The sequence below is a fragment of the Heterocephalus glaber genome, unplaced genomic scaffold (genome assembly GCF_053883595.1).
Source record: "Heterocephalus glaber isolate CG9 unplaced genomic scaffold, H.glaber_assembly_v1.0 deba00001673, whole genome shotgun sequence".
In the NCBI taxonomy this organism is placed as follows: Eukaryota; Metazoa; Chordata; class Mammalia; order Rodentia; family Bathyergidae; genus Heterocephalus; species Heterocephalus glaber.
In genome coordinates this window covers 12,955,423-12,979,053 of record NW_028258410.1, presented here as the reverse complement: position 1 = coordinate 12,979,053, position 23,631 = coordinate 12,955,423, and the positions used below count along the sequence as shown (strand labels likewise).

The 23,631-nt window shown below is 55.6% G+C and overlaps 1 protein-coding gene across 11 annotated transcripts in view; it reads right to left on the bottom strand.

The window, feature by feature from the left end:
• Window positions 1-6,025: 6,025 nt before the first annotated feature.
• Window positions 6,026-23,631, bottom strand: part of Bmp7 (bone morphogenetic protein 7) — an 85,063-nt gene continuing 67,457 nt past the window's right edge. For all 11 annotated transcript variants that reach the window (XM_087197873.1, XM_087197876.1, XM_087197871.1 and 8 more), the window contains 4 exons: window positions 16,211-16,408; window positions 10,678-10,754; window positions 9,416-9,526; window positions 6,026-8,207 (listed from right to left, as the gene is read on the bottom strand). In XM_087197873.1, coding sequence (XP_087053999.1) covers window positions 8,058-8,207; window positions 9,416-9,526; window positions 10,678-10,754; window positions 16,211-16,408 — 536 coding nt within the window. In that variant the 3' untranslated portion in view covers window positions 6,026-8,057. The remainder of the gene's footprint in view (window positions 8,208-9,415; window positions 9,527-10,677; window positions 10,755-16,210; window positions 16,409-23,631) is intronic.

The following is a 23,631-nucleotide window of genomic DNA, read 5'->3' as shown; positions in this document are numbered from 1 at the left end:
CTCAAATCTAAGACCAAAAGAGGCCAGTGCCAGAGTTGTGGAGAGGTCTGAGCCAGGAGGAATGGATCCACAGTCAAAAGGGGAAGAATGTCAGAAGAGGTCCCCGTGGATGTCCTTGGCTGGGGCTGGACAAGGAGGTCCTGGAGAGGGGGTCCATGGGGCCATCAGATGCCCCTGATCCAGAGCTGGCTAGGGCTGCCCCACGTTCCTGACCCTGGAGGCACTGATTTCACTGACACTTGGTGAACAGAGCCCCCTGGAATTGTGCAAGACCCAGTGCACTCGAGATTTCTAACACCCAGATCTGTGGCCACCTCACCTCCCTGGGTGGGGTCTAACTGTGGGGGCCTCAGCCTGAGCCTGGATGAGCTCAACTGCAAGGCTTCTGTGTGCCGTGGGTGGGTCCGTCCCAGGCGAGAGGGCAGGAGCTCGCACTGTGCTTTGCGATGATTCAGACAGGTCATGTCCCTGTCCTTCCCAGGCACACAAAGAATGTAAAGACTGGTTCCAGGCACACAGACTTACACAGTGAGTGTCTAAATTAAAAGCAATCTATTGAAGACACATTGCCATTAATCCCCTCAAAGTATTCCCCTTCACACTGAACACACATCCCATCATTCTTGCCGATTTCTGAAGCAGTTCTGGAATTCCTCTTTTGTGAGTGTCTTTATGAGATGCGGTGAAAAAACACCCTGAATGTTGCTACTGTGTGCCATCCAGTGAAAAGAGAGGCTGGCAAAAACATCATGGTATGCCCTCATCTACCTTATCTGCTTCGGCAAAGCGAAGCAGCTCTGTGCTATAGCCAAGTGTTAGGCTCAGTGTCGCAGCTAAGTGCCACAGCTCTGAGGCGTGGCTAAGTGTTACAGCTCAGTGTGGCGGCTCTGGGTTGCAGTGCTCATTCTTGGAAGACTCGAGAATCCAATGGTCTCTTGAAGAGATGGAGGAAGACGTTTATTACACCAGGGAGCCCTGGTGGGCTCAGAGGAGTCTGAGTGCTCCACCAGAAATGACAGCCTCCTTGTATAGGGATCTACAGGGTAGGCGAGCATGCTCACTGAAGCAGGGGGCCGAGTTACAGAACATTTCTGAAATAAAGAGGCAGAGTTACAGAACATTCCTGAAACACATGCTGTGTGAGCAAGCTCACTGAAGGGGGCAGAGTTACGGAACATTCCTGAAATAAAGAAGCAGTTACAGAACATTCCTGAAATGAAGAGGGGGTTATGGAACATTCCTGCAACACATGCTGTGTGAGCATGCTCACTGAAGCAGGGGGGCGGGGTTACAGAACATTCTTGAAACACATGCTGTGCGAGCATGCTCATTGAAGCAGGGGGTGGAGTTACAGAACATTCCTGAAGCAGAGGGGTAGAGTTACAGAACATTCCTGAGAGGGGGTGGAGCTTAACCACCTTGTGAGGGGGCGGAGTTTAACAGAACATTCCTGAAAGGTCACACAGTTCAAAGAGTCACAAACCATTCTGATACACTGGGCAGGAGCCCAGCAGCACAAATCTACATTTCCAAAACAAAACATTCTGTGGGAAAAAAAATGGAGGCCAGGCAAGGGCCTGTCTTATTGTGTAGCACTTCTCTATCATGTCCATTCAACATCTGGTTGTTCCCAGAGGTCAAAATGACCAGGAAAGGTAAACAATTTGAATGGTTTAGGACATCAAGGCAGCCACGATAGCATGATATAAGACAGTCATGGAAGAGGACTTCCAGAACTGCTTCAGGATGTGGCAAGAATAGTGGGATAAGTGTTTGCAAAGGGAGGGGGAGTATTCTGAGGGGGTCCTGGCAAATTGTCTTTTCCTGTAATACATTTTTAAGGTAAGCATTCACCACATTTTTGGTCACATCTCATGCACTCAAACTCCTTGGCTCACTTGGTGAGGTGGCAGAGTTCTAGGAGTCTGTGGATCCTGCTGAGGCCGTCATTTGACGGTGTCCTGCCGCTGGCCGGTGCTTCACTGTCAGCACAGTCTCTGTCTTCTATCACCCGAGCGAGGAGGAGCAGAGCCACATGCCCTGGACGATCTCTGAGGAGCTCCTGGGCTTCCCATGCCCGAGGAATGTCCTCCAGTGGCCATGGAGGGCACCTCTCCCAGAGGGGAGGGGCTTTTGTGAGACACGGGCCAGTCCCTACCCGGTGACTGAGTCGGGGGTGCCAGTGGCCTGGCCTGCTGGGGGAGCCCTTGCGAGCAGTCAGAGAGCTGAAGAATTAGCTGCTAAGCCTTGAGAGAGCCCCCTGGGGACAGGCCGGAGGATGAGGAGCTGGAAGTGATGCAAGGGAGACGCCACCAAGAAAAGGTGACCTCAGTCTTACTCCTGGGAGAAACTAAGTTGGGCCAAACACCGATGCATGTGGGCGAGGCCCCTGACTCCAGCTGGGAACTTAGTGGCCGCATTGTGCTCTGGCTTTGGCTTTGAGAGGTGTGTGGAGCTTTTCTGTCTGATCACTGAGACAGCTACTTAAAAGGAGAATATTTTGATGGCAGGCACTCCAGCAGCCACCTTGGACCATGAGGTGATTGTGATTGTGGAAGCTATGTATTAACACAGGAGAGCAGAAAGACAAGAAGAAACTAGATCCTTTCCAGCACAGTAGAGCTACCACCCTGACTTTGGCTGGCTGACCTTCAGACTTCTTTTAAAAGAGAGAGACTGCACAAGCACAAGGACCCGAGTTTGATCCCTGGTACCAAAAAAAAAATAAAGAGAGAAACTTTTATCTTCTTTAGACCAATGACTTTGGGTTTTCCTGTTATATGCAGCTGATGTTAAATATCCTAAGTAAGATGGGCACCACAGCAGTTGTCCCACAGGTAGGGAAACTGAGGCATGGAGAGGATAGTCAGTTTTCCCAAGGTGGAGGTCAGTAGGTGGCTTGACCCGTGCTGGAACTGACTCCAGCCCTCCACCCCACACCCCTCGCTCAGTGGCCGGAGATGTCTCCGCCACCCCAGGTGAGCCCTTGGAGAAGGCAGTAGGTGTCTTCCAGAGGGAATGGGTGGTTGCCCTTGTCCTCAGCTGCCTGTGCAGTGCACATGGCCAGGGCCACCTCCAGCCCCAAACCAGGAGGCAAGGGCTTAAGTGGTCCCCGAAGCGCCACAGAGCTGTCCCAGCCTCTGCAGAGCCATGTCCCAGAAGCTGGGATAGAACTCCTCTTCCTCCTTGAAGCCCTCCCAAGCCTCTTACCCTACCTGCCTTCCCAGGGTTTCATCACCTCTGATGGCTCTAAGTCCCTTTGTGGCCCTCAAGGCTGTACCTCACTGACCAACCTTGAGGTAGCTGACTGCTCCAACCGCCGTTCCAACCACTTCCTGCCCACACAGCAAGCCCACCACAGGCCCTTTGCACCTACTGATCACTCAGTCGGAAGTGCTCCTTCTGCAGGAAGCTGGCCCTCTCCCGGGCCTGCTCTATTCTATAGTCAGGTCTCTGGCGAGTCCGCCCCTGGCCGCCCTGTGTGAAGCGCACTGCACCCCTCCTTGACACACATCCTGTTGGTATCGAATTGCTCGCCATCAGGCCTGCCTTCTCCACCAAGCTCAGTGGACCCAGAGCCCAGGGCCATGGTATTTTTAGGGGCTCACAAAAATATTTTAATCTTTTAAAATCAGAAGAAATGAATATGATTCGGTCTGGTTTATATTCATCTTATGCCAACACTGCATGGAACAGAGTTTTGACTTTCTGCGGAGGAAGGCCCCACAGGCCCGGGGTGGCTCTGGTTACCATTTGTTCACTCAAGTCCCCGAATGGGAGCTGCCTGAGTGAAGACGCTTCGCTTTGTCCCTGTCCCCACCGCTCCTGGCACAGCAGATGCACCGTGCATTAGTGACCTAGCAAATGACCTGTGAGCAAAGAGGGAGCCGGTGCTGTCCCCAGCACAAGCCCTAGCCCTGGAAAGGGCCACCGTGGCTGCGGGCCCTGCACCTTCACCCGGCACTGGAGAAATGTGGAAGAAGGGTCAGCAGCGGGCACGGGGACTCTGGGGGTGACTGTAACCTCACGGCATTGCGCTGAGTGGTGGCTCTGTAAAAGCTACACCCTGCCCCACCCCAGGCCCTGGGAAGATGACATCACTTGGAAAAAGGTCACTGCAGACTCCATCAGCCAAGGACGCATGAGGTGAGAGCATCCTGGAATATCTTTGGGCCCTAAATCCAATGACAAGAGCCCTCTTCAGAGGTGCAGGGGAGGAAAGATGCAGAAGGGGGCATGAAAATGGAAGCGGCTCGGGTGGAGACAGCCACGGGCAGAAGAGGCTGAAGGGATCCTCGCCTGGAGCCTTCAGAGAGAGGCAGCCCCAGGACACCTCGACTTTGGACGTCTAGCTCCAGGACCGTGAGAATAAATGTCCTGTTTAAACCACCAGTTTGTAGAAGTTTGCTGCTATGGCAGCGCAGGAAGCTCACGGGCTTTCTCCAAAAGAGCAGGAGAGGGAAGGACTCAAAAGCTCCCATCTGGATGCCCCCTCCCAGCCCCAGCAAGGCCCCCAGGGAGAGGGAGGGACCACAGCGGGAAGGGTACACAGCTGGGCAGGCGAGGCCCTGAGCCCAGCATCGGGAGCCCCAAGTTCAGGGCCAGGGTCTCAAATGAAGGTCCCCAAGCAGTGTGGCAACAGCAGGGAGCCCGGGTGCTGAGCCAGGGCCAGCCAGCTGTGGGTGCAGGGCTGACACAGGCAGGACACCCAGAGGCCGGAGCTGGGGCCACTACCCATTTCCCAAGCAGCCCCAGGAGAGTCCGGCGGGGGGAGCAGGGTTCCGCTTGGCCTGTGCAGGCCCGCTGTGGTCCCAGCCATCGGTGGCTGGGGAACTTAGTCCAATTCAAGTGAGGAGGGAAGGCTCCAAGGTGCGGGCAGGCAGGAGCGATCCAGAAGGGAGGAGCCGAACGCCAAGGCCGGACAAGGCCACTGTGCCCGTGTGCGCACACAGGTCCACAGCGGGAAAGGCCCGCGGGAAGAGCTGCCTCGCCTGCCGCAACGTGGGCCTCTGCCGGTGCGGCTCTTGCCTTCCCTGGGGCTTGGGTACAGAGCGGTCTGTGTGCCCGGCAGCTGGCTCTGGCCCTCTGTGGCCCCCTGCCCCTCCGAGCAGCTGTGAGACAGGGGCTCCCAGGGCCCAGATCTGTTGATTTCACAAGAGAAGCCAGATTTGGGGATTGTTGTTTCCACTCCAATCTTTTGATTTTCAAAAACACATTGGGAATGAATTCATGTTTTAAAAACTGGGTAAACACCAGGCCCGGGGAGTAAGGCACGGCTTCGAGGCCACATCTGGACCTCCAGTTTGTGGCTCTGATCTTCGGCCTGGAAAAGAGAACAAAAGCTAAATTGTGCATCGGGACAATGACAGGAGGGTTTGGAAATCGCAGGGGCTGGAACTTGTTAGGAGCAGCCGCCCGGTCTGAGGCAACTGGGGAGGACCTCGGCCTGTCCAAGTACGTGGCTGGGACTCTAGCGACGTCCATCGGGTGACCACAGCACACACTTCAAAAAGAAAAGAAACTCGGCGTGCTCCCGAGCACAGGGCCCCACTGCCTTCCTGAGGCCTGCGGTTGGGATGCCGTCAGCCTCTGGAAAGGGGCTCCCACAGCAGCACCCCCGACTGCCAGAGCCATGTGCACCGGCCATGGGCTCTGGGGCCAGTGGTTTAAAGTTTTGGGTGCATGCAACCCCCCAGCCTCTCTCTGGAGCCTCTATTTTATGGGGATGACTAAATCTTTCAACTATGTTAGCAGTAAACACAGCTAATTTACCCCCTGCCTCTTTCAAACAGCTGTTAACAGCTGCCCTGTAATTCAGTCAAGGGTATTTGCAGCCGAGCCTACCAAATCCACATTTGTTGTTGGGTCCAGTCTCTCCTGCATGGAGCCTCACACAGCTGCATCAAATATTGACAAGGAGATGGTCCCCAGCCCCCAGGCCCAAGATAAACAGCATGCTAATGGGGAGAAGTCCCAGGGTTCAGGAGTGTACAGAGAAGCAATACATACACATACACAGCCCAAGAACCAGAACCAAATGACTCCTTTTATTGCAAAGTCAAAACCCTTTTTATTGTGTTTATTTATACAGAATTGTCACTAAGGGCTGCTCTATGCGACAGCCATGGGTACATCGGTCCAATCATCAATAAATAATCTTAAATAAGAAAACAAACAGGTTGGAGGAAAGCAAGCTCGTTGTTCTGAACAAGGGATGAAAGGAGGGTTTGCAAAAGAGCTTCAGATGGAAATAAATAATCTCTGTCATCACAACTATTTACATGTTTTAATGCACAAACAATGCGCAAAAGAGGCCGGCGGGGGCACTAAAGTAGTGGAAAAACTCACACCAAGCAGGAGTCCCACAGAGAGCCCCAGATCTGCCAACAACAGAACAATTCTAACAAAAAATTCTCATCCCTCAGCAGCCAGGTAGTGAGAGCTGCAGCCCAAGCTACTAAAGAAGAAAAAAGAACAGAGAACAAAAGCTAAGCCAGTGTGGTTCTAGGAACTGACTTGATGGAGCTGGAGAACAGCTTCCCCAGGGCCAGGTTCCCCCCGGCCCGGGTCGTGCCTGGGAAATGAGCTGTGTTCTTTGAGCAGATGTGGGAAGTGTCCCAGGGCAGCCCAGCCCTCCCTAGGCCTTGCGCTTACAGCTGGGGGCTGGTACACACACCCCTTTACGGGGTGAGCAGCAGAGCCAAGGGGGCTGGCACCAGAGCTGCAGCACAGATACCGCCACCCCAAATCAGGGCATTCGTTTAGGAGGTCGCTCTCTGGATCAGTGGTGGCGAACCTATGGCAGGCGGGTGGCAGCGGGCACACACAGCCCTCTGTCAGCACGCAAGCCAAGCGTCTGAGTTGGTTTTTCTGAACTAAAACTTCAGTGTCCGGGTATAACGGCAGTGTTGGCACTTTTCGATAAATAAGCAGGTCTTGGGTTGCAGTTGGGGAGTCCGTCCCTAAAAGGTTCGCCACCACTGATCTAGATCCTTCTGTTTGCGACTCGAGTCCAGCATGCCCTGTGCCCATCAGCCTTCCCACTGGCCTGTCTCTTACTTCAAGCAGCAAATCTGTCTGCAGAGCTCTCTGCTAGGGGTCAAGAAGCAAAAGGAGGCAGCCTCAATGCCCCTGGCAGGACCCTAGTCGGGGCATCGTCCGAGAGGAGACGCCAAGGGCCCTGCTCGGAGAAGCCGGTGACAGTTACGTTTCTTCTGTGTTAACACCACGCTGAAGTCGCAAGCGCCATACTATTGTCTGTCCTTGTCTATTCCACTACTTCAAACTGCTCCCTACAGCAGGGGAGGCCGGAGGACCCATCCCGTCTGTCACGTCTCACTTCTGCCAGCACACACCTGCAGAAGGGTGACAGGGAGCCCCCTCCAGCATACATTCACACCGCCGGCCCCTGCAGTGGGATCTGGGTGAACACAGGCCCTGCAGCCTCAAGCTGACACCGGAACAGAACAGAAGGGGGCTCCTTGCCCTCCACCGGCCACCGCTGCTGTTCATAAAGTCAGAATAAACCCAGAAGCAGGGATAAATCGTTTAGGAAAATATACCTGTAACATCCTAACCATTTTCATTCATTGGTTTTATTGTGACATTTATTACAAAGAATTCTGCATGTTTCCCTTCAGCACAGACACAGGTGCCCACCCTGGCCATGTCCCCTCCTCCTGCAGCTGGTGGCTGGTCACCTGGCTGAAGGGCGTCCTAATCATCTCTGGAACAAGTCAGGGTGTGGCGGGGACAGTACAGCTGATGACCGCGGCTGAGTGATCTTTCCTCACAGATGTGTTTCCTGCCAGATTTTGCCTGTAGTAGCTCGTAGGATCTTGTCCTTAGGGTGCCACCGATGAAAAATGGATCAAAAGCCACTTGGTGCTCCAATTCCTAGCACTCTTAGACCTGTAAAACTGGGGAGGGACAGGGAGGCCTCGTAGAAGATGATCAGTCTGCTGGTTCCTTGCCAAGGTGGGCGGCGGAGATGCTGGGCAGTGCCACAGTGCAGACTCAAATAAACGTGACCCCAAGGGCAGGACTTCCATCAGGGGCTAGTGGCAGCCACAGGCCCGGACCACCATGTTTCTGTATTTCTTTAGGATGACATTGGAGCTGTCGTCGAAGTAGAGGACAGAGATGGCATTGAGCTGGGTAGGAGCACAGCAGGGCTTGGGCACGGTGTCCGGGTTGATGAAGTGGACCTGCGACGCATGAACGGAGACTGGTGAGATGGGGAGCAGGCCCTCTGGCCTGGCCTCTGTGTTTCTCTAAGGGACATCCCCTGCCTGGGCAAAATCATCCCAAGTGATACGTTCTGAGCCCTCTGGGTCCTGGGCGCATGTACCAGCGCAGTTTGGGACCACTCCCATTTTGCAGATGAAGACAGTAAAGGGGTTTGTTTATTTGTTTTGCAGCACTGGGGACTGAACCTGCACCTTTACACTGAGCTACATCCCCAACCCTTTCTAGCTGTTTAAAATTCTGAGACAGGGACTTGGATGCCACCAGAGTGCCTTTGAAAGCAAAGTAGGCCAGGAGTAAACACAAGGGATGAAGGCGGATTGAGGCAAACCACGGGAGAGGCTGCCACTCCGCCCAAGGTGACCACGGGCCGGCAGACCATGGCCAATGTCCTCACAGGAGCTGAGGGCTCAGGACAGGCCAGAGGGTCAGCGCGTCGGCTTCTGACAGGAAACTCCTGCTTTTCTAGCACACTGGCTCTGCCAACCAAATACACGGAAGCCTGAGGAGGCCACGGGCCGTGACGAACAAGAACGTTTACCCGTCCCAGAAGGCAGAGAGAGGAGTAGGCCAGGGTGAGGTGGGGGTGCAGACAGGTCCGTCTCAACAGAACACAGAGCCTAACACCTGCGGACACAAGTCACAGGCAGTGCAGAGGTCACTTCTCAGTTAGCACCAGTGACCAGAGCCCATGCTACTCCAGGAGCCCAGGAACGTGCTTCATTGTAAAAATTAGAAGTCAGACACAGTGACTCATGGCTGTGATCCCAGCACTCTGGGAGGCTGAGGCAGGGCGGTGGCAAGTTCCAGCCCAGCCTGGGCAACACAGTAAGAACCTGTCTCAAAATTAAACAAAAAAACAACAACAAAAAAAGTCATAAAAAAGTTGGTATAGTTCAGTGTGAAGGCTTAGGTTCAATCCCAGGACTGCCAAAAAACAAGGTACCAAAAAAAAAAGGAAAAACAAACTTTAGGGTCAAAGGCTATACTCATCTTTACAGCTGTCACAAAGTGTAATTTTTAATGCCCTCTTATGGAGCACCGGGCTCACAAGTCGTGATGTGGGCTCGGGCAGATGCCCACTCAGGCCCCAGCTTGGAGGCAGCACCAGGCCAGAAGGAGGCAGGCTCTGTGGCCATGCAGCCTGCACCCCGCCAACTGCACCCACCAGTGTCTGCACGATGGCGTGGTTGGTGGCGTTCATGTAGGAGTTCAGAGGGAAGGCGCACTCCCCTTCGCAGTAGTAGGCGGCATAGCCCTCAGGCGCAATGATCCAGTCCTGGGGAGAGAGGACAGGTGGGGAACCCGGCCCCGGTGGACACCCTTCTCCTGTGAGCCCACGTCCTGGGGCCAAGGCTCAGGCCACATCCACCCGGGCTAGTGTCCAGCAGACACTGGACCCTGAAAATGAGGGGAAGGCAGGCGCTGGGCGGAAATGGGCATGGGCAGGTCCATGGCTGCATCTCAGGGCTGAAGGTGTCCAGCCAGGAGGCAGCTGGGGTCAGAGACACAGGCGCGAACCTCCACGTCTGGCCACACCCACCTGCCAGAGCCTAAGGACCTGGGCCTGGCCAGGAGTTCTTCCCCGGCACTGTGCTTGCCACATGCACACTGCCGGGTAGGTGACACGCCACACTGGCCCCAGGTCTGCTGGCATGCAAATCCCATCCAGGCAGCGACAGACCGCTGGTGACTCTGAAGGCCTCGGAATCTCCCACAGAGGCCCCTGGGGTTTGGGGTCTGCCCGCGGTAGAATGTGAGCACTGCCTGGCACCCCTTGGAGCCTGGGGTCTGTCATCGGTCCCGGGGATGGACTCACAGGAGGGACCCAGCTGGCTGTGTGCACGACCCCCACAGGATGCTGGGCTCCCGCTAATCCCACAGCACGCCCTGTCCAGGACAGCTGAGCTCCACAGGGCAGACCCACGGCCACGTTCAGGGCTGCGTCTCCAGCCCCACAATGGAGCCTGGGGCCCAGAGAGCCCTGGACCAGCGGCTGGGCCAGCGTCCTTCAGGATGGCACCTGGCAGACACCTGTGAGGCTGCAGGGCCCCGGGCTCCTCCAGGATCAGGCTCTCGCCCTCTGCCCTGCTCCATCCAAATGGAAGAACAGCAGCCCCTAAGACTGCTGACTAGCTCAGGAACAAATGCGGACCTGAGCTGGGCCTACGGGTCCTTCCCTGGGAATGTGAGTCAGGGAAGGGGAGCCGCTGTCCAGGCTCGCACACACAGCCGACCCGGCCAAGGACAGGAATGAGGCATCTTGGAGAACGCGTTCAGAGTCCCGGGACTGGCCTCCCAGCTGTGGCTCCCGCCTCCATCACATCTCTGCTCTGGGTGCTACAGGATCCTCCTGTAGCCTTAGGCCGGGTCCTCTTCTCTATCAGGCCTGCACCCCAGGGACCCAGCCCAACCCCAGCCAGCCCTTACCTGCCAGCCCAGGTCTCGGAAGCTGACGTACAGCTCGTGCTTCTTACAGGCCTGCCTCTGGTCGCTGCTGCTGTTTTCTGGGGTGACAAGGAAACAAAGGAGCGGGACTCAGGGTGGAAAGAGAAATGCACACATGCTTAGCTCGCTCCGTCACGGGCAGGGGCTGAGCAGCAATTAGACTCGGAAGTACAGGGTGGATGTCCTGGCACAAAAGCTAGTTCGAGGGCCTACAGCCCTAAAACTCACCCCCAGTAGGGGAGGTGCCCACACCCCATGCCCCTCCCACACTGTCCTCACTCAGAGCCCTTTCAGGCCCCTCTCTGGGAGCTGGTTTCCTTCACACGCACATGTTGTTTAAATACTGAGGGAATCGGACCCGTCCGAATCCTGCAGCCCAAGTGAGAGCCCTGCTCGCGGGATCAGCTTCCAGACCACGCCACCAGCCCACTCCAGACACGCTGCAGAGTGAGAGGTACAGACAGGGCCTGGCACCTGGCTGCCCAGCACCACCATGAAGAAACAAGGGCAGCAAGGCGAAGTCCACTGACCCTGCAGGAAAAGACACTTCTGAGGTTTGTTTGGAGAACAACAGCCATGCATTGGGTTTTCCCGATGTGTGACCTGGGACAGTGCTCTGGTAAACACTATAGAAAGCTCTCTGTCCGTGTATCTGTCCCAAGTGCCCTACATGACTTCCCTCCACCCTGCACCCACCGGGACTGGCTTCCTTCTATCTTTTCTTCTTTTGGTTTGAAATAATTTCAGTTTATTAATCACTAAGTCTGGAACTCACACCCTTTCTAAGAGCTATGGCTGACTGTGCCCCTCGGGATCGGCTGTTTCTTAACCATCAGTCTTTCCTCAGGGCCTTTGCACCTGCTGTCTTCTACACCTGGATGCTCCATCCCCATTCTTCATATGTCTGGCTCTCACAGTGACTTCCATGTCACATCCTCAAAGAGGTCTTGCGACGTCACCACAAGGTCCCCGAAGCCTCTCACAAAGCCTCTTGTCCACCAATGTTAGTGGAACTAACACAGGTGCACACATAAAGGAGGGGTCAGTGCCTTGGCCTCTGTCTATCCCTCTAATGCCATCCAGGCCTGAGTGTCCCCATAGGTAACAGACGGTGGGTGAGGGGACAGGGTGGACGCCTCCGAATGGAGAGGGGAGCCCAGAAGAGGAACGGGCCTGCCTTGCTCATCTGACCCAGGGACAGTCAGGGGACTCCAGGAGGGGCTGTTCCCATCCTGTCTGGGGCAGACCTGAGGTGGCTGCCTGGTGACTGTCACACGTCCTCTCACTGAAGCAGGGACTGATCCAGTGGTGGGACATGGGGGCTTTGGTAAGATGCTCATCCTCTTCCTCCCGTTGCCCAGCAACAGCAATGAAGCTGCATCCGTTGAGATGCAGCAGAGACACGGAAGATGGCGGGGCAGGAACAACAGCAGGGCTGGGAGTCTCCTGCCGACCACCTGCAGGAGCCCGCTGGCATCTGCATGGAGGTTTCTGCCGCCCACGGCCAGCAGCCCCAGCTGGGCCTCCAGGGAAGGGTCACCCAGAGCAGGGGGTGGCGGGCAGCTCAAGCCCAGGGGAGTCCCTGCAGGTGTGGGCCCCAGGGCACAGCAGACACAGCCAGGAGAGGTCAGCATGGCCCATGGCAGGGGTGACTGATGACATCCTCCCGACCATCTGTCCAGGGAATTGAGAAGTCCACTTCAGTCACACACAACTTCAACCATCAAGCACCCTGACCGTGTCCTCCGAACCCACTAACCTGCCACTCGGGTGCCTGGCGAAGTGAAATGTCCCCCAGACCCTGCTTCCCTGACTTGGGGTCCCCTCTGCACAGCTCCCCGGTGAGTGAGAAATGGTACTGGGCCAGGCTGCTGCTGACCACAGAGGTAAAAGCAAAGGCACCATCAGAGAAGAGCCAAGGAGCTGGGCTCTGCAGGACACTGTCCTCAGGTGAAATCTACATGACACTGGTTGCCGTGACAACACACAAGGCTGTGGTTGGCAATGGCGCTGCACGCCCACTTCCCCTTTTTTCCTATGGGCGTGCAGAAGGGAGTAGAAAGAGCAGTGCTGCAGCCCAGGGGTGACATGTGAAGCAGCCTGAGTGAGATAAGAGCCTGAACACATTAGCTAGGGCCAGGGACCCTGCTGCTTATCTAGTGTGCTGAGTCTAGAAGGCTCTTACAGCCACACGAGAGCACAGTGGGGAGACAGTGGCTCTGCAGTAGATTAGCAATGTCTGTCAGGAGCCAGGGAGAGGTGAGCAGTGGCCTGAGTGCTGTCTTAAAGCCAAGCTGTGTATTCGGCTTCATGTTTAAACCCAAGGCCAAACAGACAGGGGTGAGGACAGCTCACAAGGCCAGCTGTGGGCATGTTATGCTGGCAGGCACTGGCCCTGCCACCAGGGACCCCAGTTGTCCCAGGAGAAAGTGGTTTGAACACCTGGGTATCACTAGGACCTCTTCTTCTCAGCAGAATAGCAAGAACACGGAACAGAGTGGACACCCGCTCTCTAGCTACAGCCACACCACGCAGCAGAGCACGAGTGCACAGGAGGTGGGGCCGGCTGCAGCCATCTCCCTGGGCCCTGCTGGAGCAGCCGACAAGTTGAAACCGGTGCTCAGCCTCAGCCACCGCCCCTAGGTTATGGGGTGAAGGTGGCTAATTACCAGGGCGGTGGGCCGCATAGGGCGAGGCACCGACTCCCCACCCCAAACCACACCATCTGAAGAGCAGCTGCAGGTCAGAGCCCAGTGGGGCAGAGGGGCTGTGGGAAAGAGCTCTGTGAAGGCAGCAGGCTGCAGCCTGTGTCTCCACCCCATGCACAGAGGGCTGTGTGCGAGGGCGGCTTCCACTTGTGTGGCCCTGCAGCAGGATTCCTGGCCCATCCCGTCCCGTGAGGTGAGCACTTCAAACAGCACGGGCACACACGCCCACGTGCACGAGAGGCGAGGGTGACTCAACCCAGGGTGGGGCGCCTTGTTTTGGTCTCTTCTCTTCTCTTCTCTTCTCTTCTCTTCTCTTCTCTTCTCTTCTCTTCTCTTCTCTTCTCTTCTCTTCTCTTCTCTCCTTCCTTCCTTCCTTCCTTCCTTCCTTCCTTCCTTCCTTCCTTCTCTCTCTCTCTCTCTCTGCTCCTCCTCCTCCTCTTCCTCTTCTTCTTCTTCTTTTAGTTAAATTTCCAGGCAGGGTTTGGAAAAACTTAAAACAAGGTCAGGAAACAAATCCACAGGAAAGGGGCAGATGCCCAGCGAGCTGGAGTAACTGCCCCTTCAGGGCTCATCCTGGCGGTTGTGCGCGTGGACACTTGGTCCAGGCTTGTGGAGGACACTGTGGGGAAATCCGGTGCGGGTTTCTGGGACCTCACGGCCCAGCTCCTCTACTGCCCATCCCAGCGCACACCTGGTACACAAAGTCGCTGTGATGGAATTCGCCAGCACCTCTGCCTGTGGACTGGCAAAAGCCTCTAACAACCGTCCAGGCTCTGAGCCACAGCCCCCGTCAGTCTCCCCTCTTCCCACCATGCTGATCTCACACCTGTGCCGCATGTGCCAGCCAGAAGCTGTGCAAAGACGTCCGGGTTTCCTTGGGATCAATTTCAAACTCAAGATGTGGCTCTGGGGAGGACTCTTCACCCCAAGCAGCGCCCTTGCCCTGCCTCAGCCCCCACAACCCCAAAGAGGCTGTGAAGCCTCCTGCCCAGGACCTCTGACCTGCAACCCGGGGCTGGAGCATCACACTGGCGTAGCTGGCTTGGGCCAAGCCCTCTTCCTGGGGAAGGTGCCCAGTCGCTCCGCCCACTCTGGGGCTGCCACTGCCTACAGATGCAGGTGACAGCCACTCCTGGCCATCCCGAATCAGCACCTTGGGGAACCTCTCTAGGACTCTCACCACTGAACACAGTCCCAAGAGTTGGTGTAAAGAGGCCCCCAAATACAAAGGAAGGGGTGCAGGTGCTGTGGGTTGCCTCTATCCAGAGCTCAGGAACACGGCTTCTCCCTGGCCTTCTCCATGGCTTCTCCCTAAGCCAGGCCTCACACCTCCCTGACCACACGAGAAAAGGGTCTCTCCCCTTCATGGGATCAGGAACTGCAGTTCCTCCTCATCCACCTGATCACCCAGGAGAAGATGCCTTGATTGAGGTCAGCTGACGTGTCTGAAATTCAACAGGAATCTTAACTTCCCTTTGCCATGCATGTCCACACTCACGGGGTCCAGAGGAGACCAGGATGTCTTGGAAGGGCCAAGATTTGCTCACCATGAACAGCTCCATGAGGACCAAGGAGGAGAGGGCACCCTCACACTGCAGGTCACCTGGCCAGGGATGTGACAGAGGTTTTTCTTGCTACAGACTTCGGCCCGTGGGTCTGGCTGTCCTCTCTGCAGTCCACTGGGAACTGGTTTGTGGGTGACATTACTGACTTGATGCTAGAGACGCATCTTCTGCTAGCAGAGACAGCCCTGCCCGCGTGGGGAGCACTGGCCGCAGCATCCACAGACTCCTGGGAGCCCAGCCCCCAGTTCTCACCCAAAATGCACCATCCTGGGATCCCAGCAATCCACGGTGCCATCTGTGACCCCAGTCAGCCTATGGGGGAAGGGACCATGTCCCAGCCACAGCACAATGGTAGGACAAAGCCAGCAGGACTCCCAGGGACACCAAAGCTCCTCTGGGCCCAGCAGGTGACCCCAGACCACACCAAGTGGCAAGTGTGTCTAGCACACAGCATGCTCCAGGCTCCCAGGGATCGCATCCCAGGCTGCCACTTGCTTACTATGTACCCTTGGACAAGTTACTCAACCCCCTGAGCCCCAAGTTTGTCCCTCTGTACAATGGGAGCCCACCTGCCTTGGAGCCTCAGGAATTACATAGCATCACATGCTCAAAGCTCTGTCCCAGCCCACAGTGTGGACCTGCATGCTGCCACCCCCAGAAGGGTCCTTTAGGAAAAACCTCTTACCTTTAGCACTTCTGTTCATCTTTGAACTGTTTGCAATGAACTGTTTGCAATGTTATCTTGATTTATAATTTTTTCCCTCATAATAACAAAACATTCCAAAGAAGAGAAGTATCCCAAATAATACACAAGAAACCCTTTCATGTACATTTAAAAAGTACTGGTCATGAGTTTCAAATACTTTTCAATATTTAGGAAATAAATGAAGTTTATAGGAAACTGTTTTCCCATTTCTTCCTCCTCTGCTCCAGAGGCAAACACCCCGAGCCCAGAAATCAACCCTCTGTTTAAGTGTACGTGTAAACGTAGCCACTGTTCTGTCTCTCTAGAAACGTACACACACATTTGGCATCTTTTAGGCTAATGCTTTGCTCCTTGTGTCTAGGATTAGTTTATTGCTTTCATAGATGTAAGATGTGAAGGTCAAGCGGGAACGGGTTGGGGCTCTGTTGCCCGCTGTGTCTGTCCAGATCACCTGTCGAGTACCTACACGGGTTCAATGGCTCCCCACGGGGCCCTCTGAGGTCCCCGGTCCACGTGCTGGTCCCCAGCCCGAGTACCTGGCACGCTGGACATCCTCAGCGCCTCCTGGTTCTTGGGCGTCTTGGAGCGATTCTGGCTGCGCTGCTTGCCCCCCGTGGACCGCACGCTGCGGAGGTGCACCTCCGTGGCCTTGAAGAAGGCCACCATGAAGGGCTGCTTGTTCTGGGGTCCATGCCGCCCGATCAGGCCCGCCAGCTTGGGGTTCACGCTCTGCCCTAGACAGGAAGCAGCAGGTGCAGGGGAAGTGGGTGCAGGAAAGAAACACAGTTCAGCCACCTATAGGCTGTTCATTTACCCAGCAAGCACTGCCCGAGTACTCAGTCTGGGCCAGGAACTGTTTTAGGAAAACAGAGAGAATGTCCTGGGCCCTGAGCTTCCATGCTGGTGGGGAAGGCAGGCAGCAAACACACCTTGCAGGTGTCCAGGGGAGCCAAATAAGTATACGGAGAACGATGAAGCAGGCCTGAGGTTTTCAGAAGTCTGAAGCTAGAACCATGCATTTCATTGGCCAGAATGGGGTCACGTGGTCAACCTAATTTTGTGGGGTGGGCAGGATTCCTACTGTGTGTCCTGGAGAGCAGAAACAGTTGCCAACAGCCCCTGAGTGCAGTGGAGAGCTCACCCAAACATGGCTACAGTGCCAGGGAGGGAGGGCCAAGAGGGTGTCTGGGCAGAAGCCACTCCAACGGTGACCTGCAAAGACAGGCATCTGGGTGCCAGGAGCGGTGAGGAGGCATCTGGGCGGGAGGGTGCAGGTCACCTTGGGTCCTATGGGCACCCACAAGCATCTGCCCTAACTGTTCATCCATAGGCACCCAGAAACTCAGTGTGACTTTATTTGGAAACAAGGCCTGTGCAGATGCGATTCATCCATACTGGATGAGGGCGGGCCTCCTGCGACTGCCAGGGAAAGACACGGACCCATGGTCGCACACAGGCGCAGGATGGAGGCCAAAATGCCAAGGAGCCAAGAGCCACAGCCAAAGGAGGCAAGGAAGGGCCACAACCCACCCTCTCCTCGACCTGGGACCCGGAGTCCCAGACTGTGGGCGAACAAGGCCCTGCTGTGCTCAGCCCCTGTCTGTGAACCCTGCCAGAGCTAAGACGCAGTTGAAGGCCATCTCAGGCTGTGCCTGGAGCCTGGATGGCAGGCGTCCAGTACAGAAGCAGAGAGACCAGGAGAGGCAGGCAGCTGGATGGAGGAGGCGGGACACTGGCCTGGGGTGGAGGGTGAGGCAGGAAGAATGGCCAGGTCCTCAGTTAGTTTTCCAAGCCCACTTTGGAATTTATTTCAGTTTTAATGTTAGTTCGTGAACTGAGGCACCAGAAAGTTGAAGAAATGTACAGGGCGGGGCCATGTGCCTTTCGCTGGTTCTCCCCCAGCAGCTGGTGACACTTGTACCGACCAGAACACGACATCCAGACTGGAAGAACAGCAGGTTGTGGATTTGTTTTCAAGGAAACTCAACTTGCTGAGACTTGGATGCACCAGGCTGGACCCCTGGAAGAAGGGAGGGGCCTTCTACCAAGGCGGGGAAACTGAGGAAAGGGCTGGAGCGCAGAAGACAAACTACAGTTTGGTTCATCGCTGGGCTGCCGTAGGAAAGCCGTTTGACACCCAAGGGAAGCAGCAGGCAGCAGGAGGTCCCCTGCCGGGCCTGCGGGGTCCAGCGAGTGGCAGGGGTGAGCTTGGGTCTGGGAAGAGAGGAACAGGCCCATGCCACCCTCCCGGGTTCAAGTCCTGCAGTGCAGAGGGGAGTGGCAGGCCGGTGGGGGGCGCTGGAGCCCCCAGCCTGGAGGAGTTAAAGCCGGGAGGCTGGACGGGCTGCCCGGGACCATGTGCAGCTGGATGCGCAGTGACAACGTGCCCAAAAGGCCAGGGGTGTGGCAGGGACCTTCCAGGATGCTAGCCACAAGCACTCCGGAAGGAGCCTGGACAGGAGGAAGGGGGCACCGGAGGACATGGGGCCTGCAAAGTGAGGGGAGAGGCCTCTGTGTCTTTGCTGCGCTGGTGGCCACGCGACAGGGCCTGGAAAGCAGCCATCCGTCTGTCTCTGGCCTCTGACACAGGGGGTCTTGGGGACACGGGTCTAAGGCCAGCTCTGATGACGGTGCATGCAGACAGACAAAGCCTATTTCCTCAGCCTAAGCTCAGCGAGGCCCAGGAGCCCACCCAGGACAGGGTGTGACCCCAGAGGGGGACACCCCAGAGGTAAGGAGGTCAAGGCCAGTGACATCTGGGGCTTGGGAGGGCCTTGCCTGTCCGCATCTGAGTTAACTTCGCCTGGAGTCCTAGATGGGCCAGGAGTCACGAGGCTCAGCCTCCCGGTACCTGCAAGGCACCAAGGGGTCTGCTTTGGTTTCTAAGAGCTAATGCTCAGGAGGACAAACATCGCAGCCCTCCCCTTCACCTTTCCTGTTAATGTGGGGCTTTCCTGCATTCTTGAGTGGGGTTTCTGCAAGTTCATCCATCTAAAATGTGAGCAGTTCTATAAAAGGCACCATTAAAGCCCCTAGGAATATGTTTCCCCCCTGGAAGACTTTTAGGGCAAAATAAAAATGCCTGGTCTGAAAACTTGATGCTGTTCCTGACACCTCCAAGCCCAGACCCCGGAGCGGTTTCTGGCTCACTCCCTTGACCATCGGGGCAGCACAGTCAGGACAGAAGGCATGCGGACTGCGTCTGCCACTGAGCTGCCCATATGGGCCAAGACAGGCAAAGCCGCGTGCTGGGGTGGAGGCGGACAGGCCTCACCCAACCCCCTCCCGGGTAACAACCCAATTTGCATTTAGGCAGGTGCGTCTTAACTCGACTTCACCCTGGCCTTGGGTGGGGCCTTCGGTTTAGTAAGAGGCAACTAATCCCAGTATTAGGGTTGCATCCATGACCCAGTTCAGTCAGGGCACGCAAGGCAGGGGTCCTGGCAGTTCCTGGGAAATTGTCGTCCTACTGGAACATCCAGAAGGAACTTGCTCTTGCCCTTTAGATAGGACTGAGGGAGGGGAGACGGAAGGAGCCCCAGAACTGGCTACCACCCGGCACCCACAGGGAGACTCCACCTCGCTCTCCACAGTGCTGCAGATTGAACCCTGGCCCTCGGAGATGCTGAGCAAGTGTTCTGCCTCCGCCCTACAAGCTGGGGAGCCCCTGTGTTTCAAACCAGGCTGACTCCGTTACAGGAACAGCAGGAAGATAAGGTTGCCTGTGAGACTACGACGTGGCTGGATCAAACCAGCCCTGAAGCTCACATTCGCACCCCGGCCACCCAGAAGCATGGCTTTCCTTTGTCAGTCCAAGCCAGCGCTCGGCATTGTTCTTGCCACCTTTGGAGAGGCTGAGGAGAGGGGGCACTGTGCAGGGCATGGCAGGGCTGGCACAGAGCCGGCCCTCAGAGGACAGAGGCCCTCTCCCCTCTGTCGCTGAATTAGGGGAGACTCAGGTTTTCAACTCAAAGGCTGAAAGACAACCTGACAGACGCTCATATTCAACAACAACAAAAATCCCAGGGATACAGAAACTTGGCAGGCAATTCCTTAAAAGAGTTAGATGCACCTTCACCATGTGGCCCAATCGTTCCACTCCTAGACACATAACCCAGAGAATCGGATCGCAGGGTAGCCTGTACACGGGGGTTCACAGCACTGTCAGAAGAATGCCTGATTTGTGAGATCGCAGTGTGTCTGCAGACCACAGAAGACACCAAGCCACAGGGGGAAGCATCACAGATGTCCGGGCTGGGTGACCGTGGAGGAGTCACCCCTGCAATGTCGGACATCTAGCGGCAGCCTGGCTTCTTTCTAGGAAGGCAAGGCGCAACCCCCCCCCCCCCGCCACAGCGACAACCAAACTGTCCCTGGGCATTGCCACACATCCCCTAAGAGGCGGTGGCCCTGTTTCAGAGCTGTGGCTGGCTCCCTACTCAATCTGACTTGTCCCAGATGCTGAACACATATAATCAAAATAAGTAATTGCACATACTAACGCAGATACATTGCCACATCTTAACCTCCTATATTGTGTACATAGGTAAAACTTATTTTAATATTGCAAGAAAAGGCCAAGAAAGGTTACTACAGGGGAGAATTCCTTTTCCTTTTGTGATGTTACAATGTATTAGCTTTAGTTAATGTGTGTAATTACTTATATTTAAATGTCCAGGAAAATGTATAAAGCATAGGAGTTGGTGTAGGTGAATTAAAGAACCTAGGTAGGAAGACAATATATACATAATAGTCTATAAAATCTGTGCCTCTGGGATTATTACTTTAGCTGAGAGTTAATACTTCTTTTTAAAAGCCTGTGGAACAGCCATATTTTGCAAAAGAACCAACCAAACAAAAAAAAATCCGGATGCCCTATTGAACTTGAATTTCAGAAGATAAATAATGTTTGCAATATGTGGAACACACTTAAACTGAGCAGTTATTTGTGATCCTTCAAATTTAATGCAGCACCCTGTATTTTATCTGCGAAAGAAAGGTTTTCTAGGTGTGTGACAACAGAGCTCTCCATGGGTAGCAACAGCATCCAGTCCACCTGACAGCCAGGTAGAAGTGTGGAGACCACAGCCTTCCCGACTTCTTTCATGGGACTCGCGGCTTGCCTTCCTCAGGGACGTTTTGTTTTTGTGCTTTTTAAAGTCTTCATTTTTAAATCAAGACCACAGTAAAACCAATCTGTATGTTTCTGGTGTGTGAATCTCTAAGTGTTACCACATGTGTGGATCTGGCCGGGCAGCACTGGGGTCAGGACACAGAGCAGTCCTGGCCCCAACACTTCCCTCGGGCTGCCTTTCATCTGCTCAGCTCCCAGCAGGGCGCTGCCCCTCCCAGGGGACGCCTGGCCATGTCTGGAGACATGTGTGCCGTCAGTGCCAGGCAGATACCTTGGCACTGAGTAGAGGCCAGGCAGCCGCTAAGGGCCCCACAAGGCACAGGTGGGCCCCACACCGAGTTATCGAGCCCATACATCAACAGGCTGTGCTGAGAAACTGCGGCGCCTGTCCACAGCCCCTGGCACATGCTTACCATGTCCCCGTGGCTTTGACTTCCTAGGTATTCCACACAAATGGCTTCCTATAGTCTGGCTTATGGCATTCTGCGTGTCTTTGAGATTTCTCTGTGTAGTTGTGTTTCTGGAGTGCATCCTTTCAGTTGTGTGTGGTGCACACAACACACACGCATCCCAGTTTGCTTATCCATTCACCAGGATGATGAGTATCATGAGAAACACCCATGCAGGTTGCTGGTTGAACCTGTCTTTTCGTTTTCCAGATGGGAAGTGAGGCCCTCCACGTTGCCTGCTTCCCTCGGGCCTCCGCATGCTGTAGGGTTCCCAATCGCCACAGCGGCTGTCTGCCAGGCCCCCCTTGAGGACCCAGGCTGAGCAGAGATGCCTGACCCCAGGAGAGTTAAGTGAGGTAGAGGTGGCTGCGGAGCCCCCGCCACACTCGCCCCTGGGCCCTGGCTTCCCTCTACCCATAGAGGCCAAAAATCCAACCCTTGCTGGCCTTACTCGAAGCTTGTTCTGGAGATGGCCACCGCAGGCTTCTCAGAAGCACCTTCCTTTCTGAAAAGGCAGGCACACGAAGAGATAAGCACCCTTTTCCTGCCCACTAGACTGCTTCTTCCTCCAAGCCCAGGCACAGAGGTAGCCCTCTCGCCAACTATCACATGATGCGCCCCAGGACAAAATGCCAGTTCACTCAAGATGATGGGCCAGAAGGGAAAAGTCTGGACAGCTACTGGAACTCTTGCCCAGGGGTCAGTAAACTGCAGCCTGCTCGTCAGACAGCCCATTGCCACCTTTTGCGAATAAAGCTTTATTGGAACACAGGCAGTGCACATCATGTACATGCGGTCTGTGGCTCCTTTCACACTAAACTGCACTCCTGTGAAAGCCAGTGCCTGGCCTGCCAAGCCCAAAACATGCATCCGCCGGTGCATTCCGGAAAGCACTTACTTCCAGACACGTAAGGAAAGCCACAGGTGTCCCCATAAGCTAAGACACCACTGTGCTCCATTACCTGCCTAGGAAAGCACTCTGAACCATGGCCCTGTCCTTTGTGGCTCCGTTACTGAGCGCTTGCTCTGGGCCAGGCACTGTGCTAACCCTATTCCATTACTGCTCCTCACTGTGATCTTTCCAAGTAGCAACAGTGACAGACTAGGAAAGCTAGGTCACAGGGGTGAAGTCACTGTCCCGGGACTACCACAGCAGAGGGCAGAGATGGTGTCCACGCCTTGGCTCAGCTGACTCGACGGTCCACGCTTTACAACCATACCATCCACTGAGGAATCCAGGCAGAAGAAAGGACCTCCCCCCTCTCCCAATTCAGAAAGGACGCCAGGCCTGGCTGTGGGCGCCCTCGGAGGCTCCAGGAGCAGGAGTGATGCAGACAGCCACGGGGAGATGGCAAGGTGAACAGGTGGAGGTTGGACTCTGGGGAGGCAAGATGAGGATGGGGAGCAGCAGCAGGTGCATCGAGGGCCCGCTGGTCACCTGCAGGTGGCGTGAGTAGCAGAGAACTTGGGAAAGATCCCAGAGAGCTGGCAGGGAGGCAAAGCGGGGCCTCTCAGGAAAGGAGGGACACGACCCACCCACAGCGAGGGCAGCATCTTCGCTTTCTTGTGGCTTCTTTGTTTTCCAGGCCTGGGGCCATCAGCTGCCCCTGAGGCCCACAGGATAAAAATGTTCCTCATTAACTGTGGAAAACACACGAATCCCAGACACTCCTCTGGATGGACCAAGGCCCAAGCAACACGTGAGAACACGGCTAACACTTGTGACATCTCCCTGGCCCCAGTGACCCAGTGCTGTCCTGGCCACCGGAGACCACCCCAACCACTGGGCCACCCGCCTCTTTCCTCTCCCTCTCTGGCTTCTGGACAAACAGGAAGTGAAGCAACTGCAAGAAGCAAAGCACCTTGGGGCCAGCTGCACTGTGGGTGGTTTACTCAGGAGCCCAGGCCTTACTGGGCTTTACCGGTTTAGTTTCCAAAGCCCACCCGCTTCCCCAGCTGCTGTGGCCGGCTCTGCTTGGACAGCACACACCCTCTGAGCCTTCGGGGGCCCTGCCGCATCTGGTCCTATTTGGTGGTGGCCAAGTGGGACATGGGCTCTGCACACATCTGATGGGCACATGTGTCTGAGCCTGGCTGGCTCCAGGACACAGAGAGGCATGGGGGCAGGCGTTTGAGCTTGGTGCTCGGGAGACAGGGAAGGAATACTGGCAGCAGGTCCCCAGGAGAGGGGCAGACAAAGCCATCAGACCCTCTTCCTAGATCAGAGAGGCTGGGAGCTGCCACCCTCCCGAGCCCTCCGAGTGATTTCTTCCATGCCAGGGAGAAAGGAAGGGACCCATGAACCGGGACAGGATGCTTCATCTCGGGCACAAAGGACGAGGGGCTCCCACTTGTGCAAGGGTCAGGGTCCCTC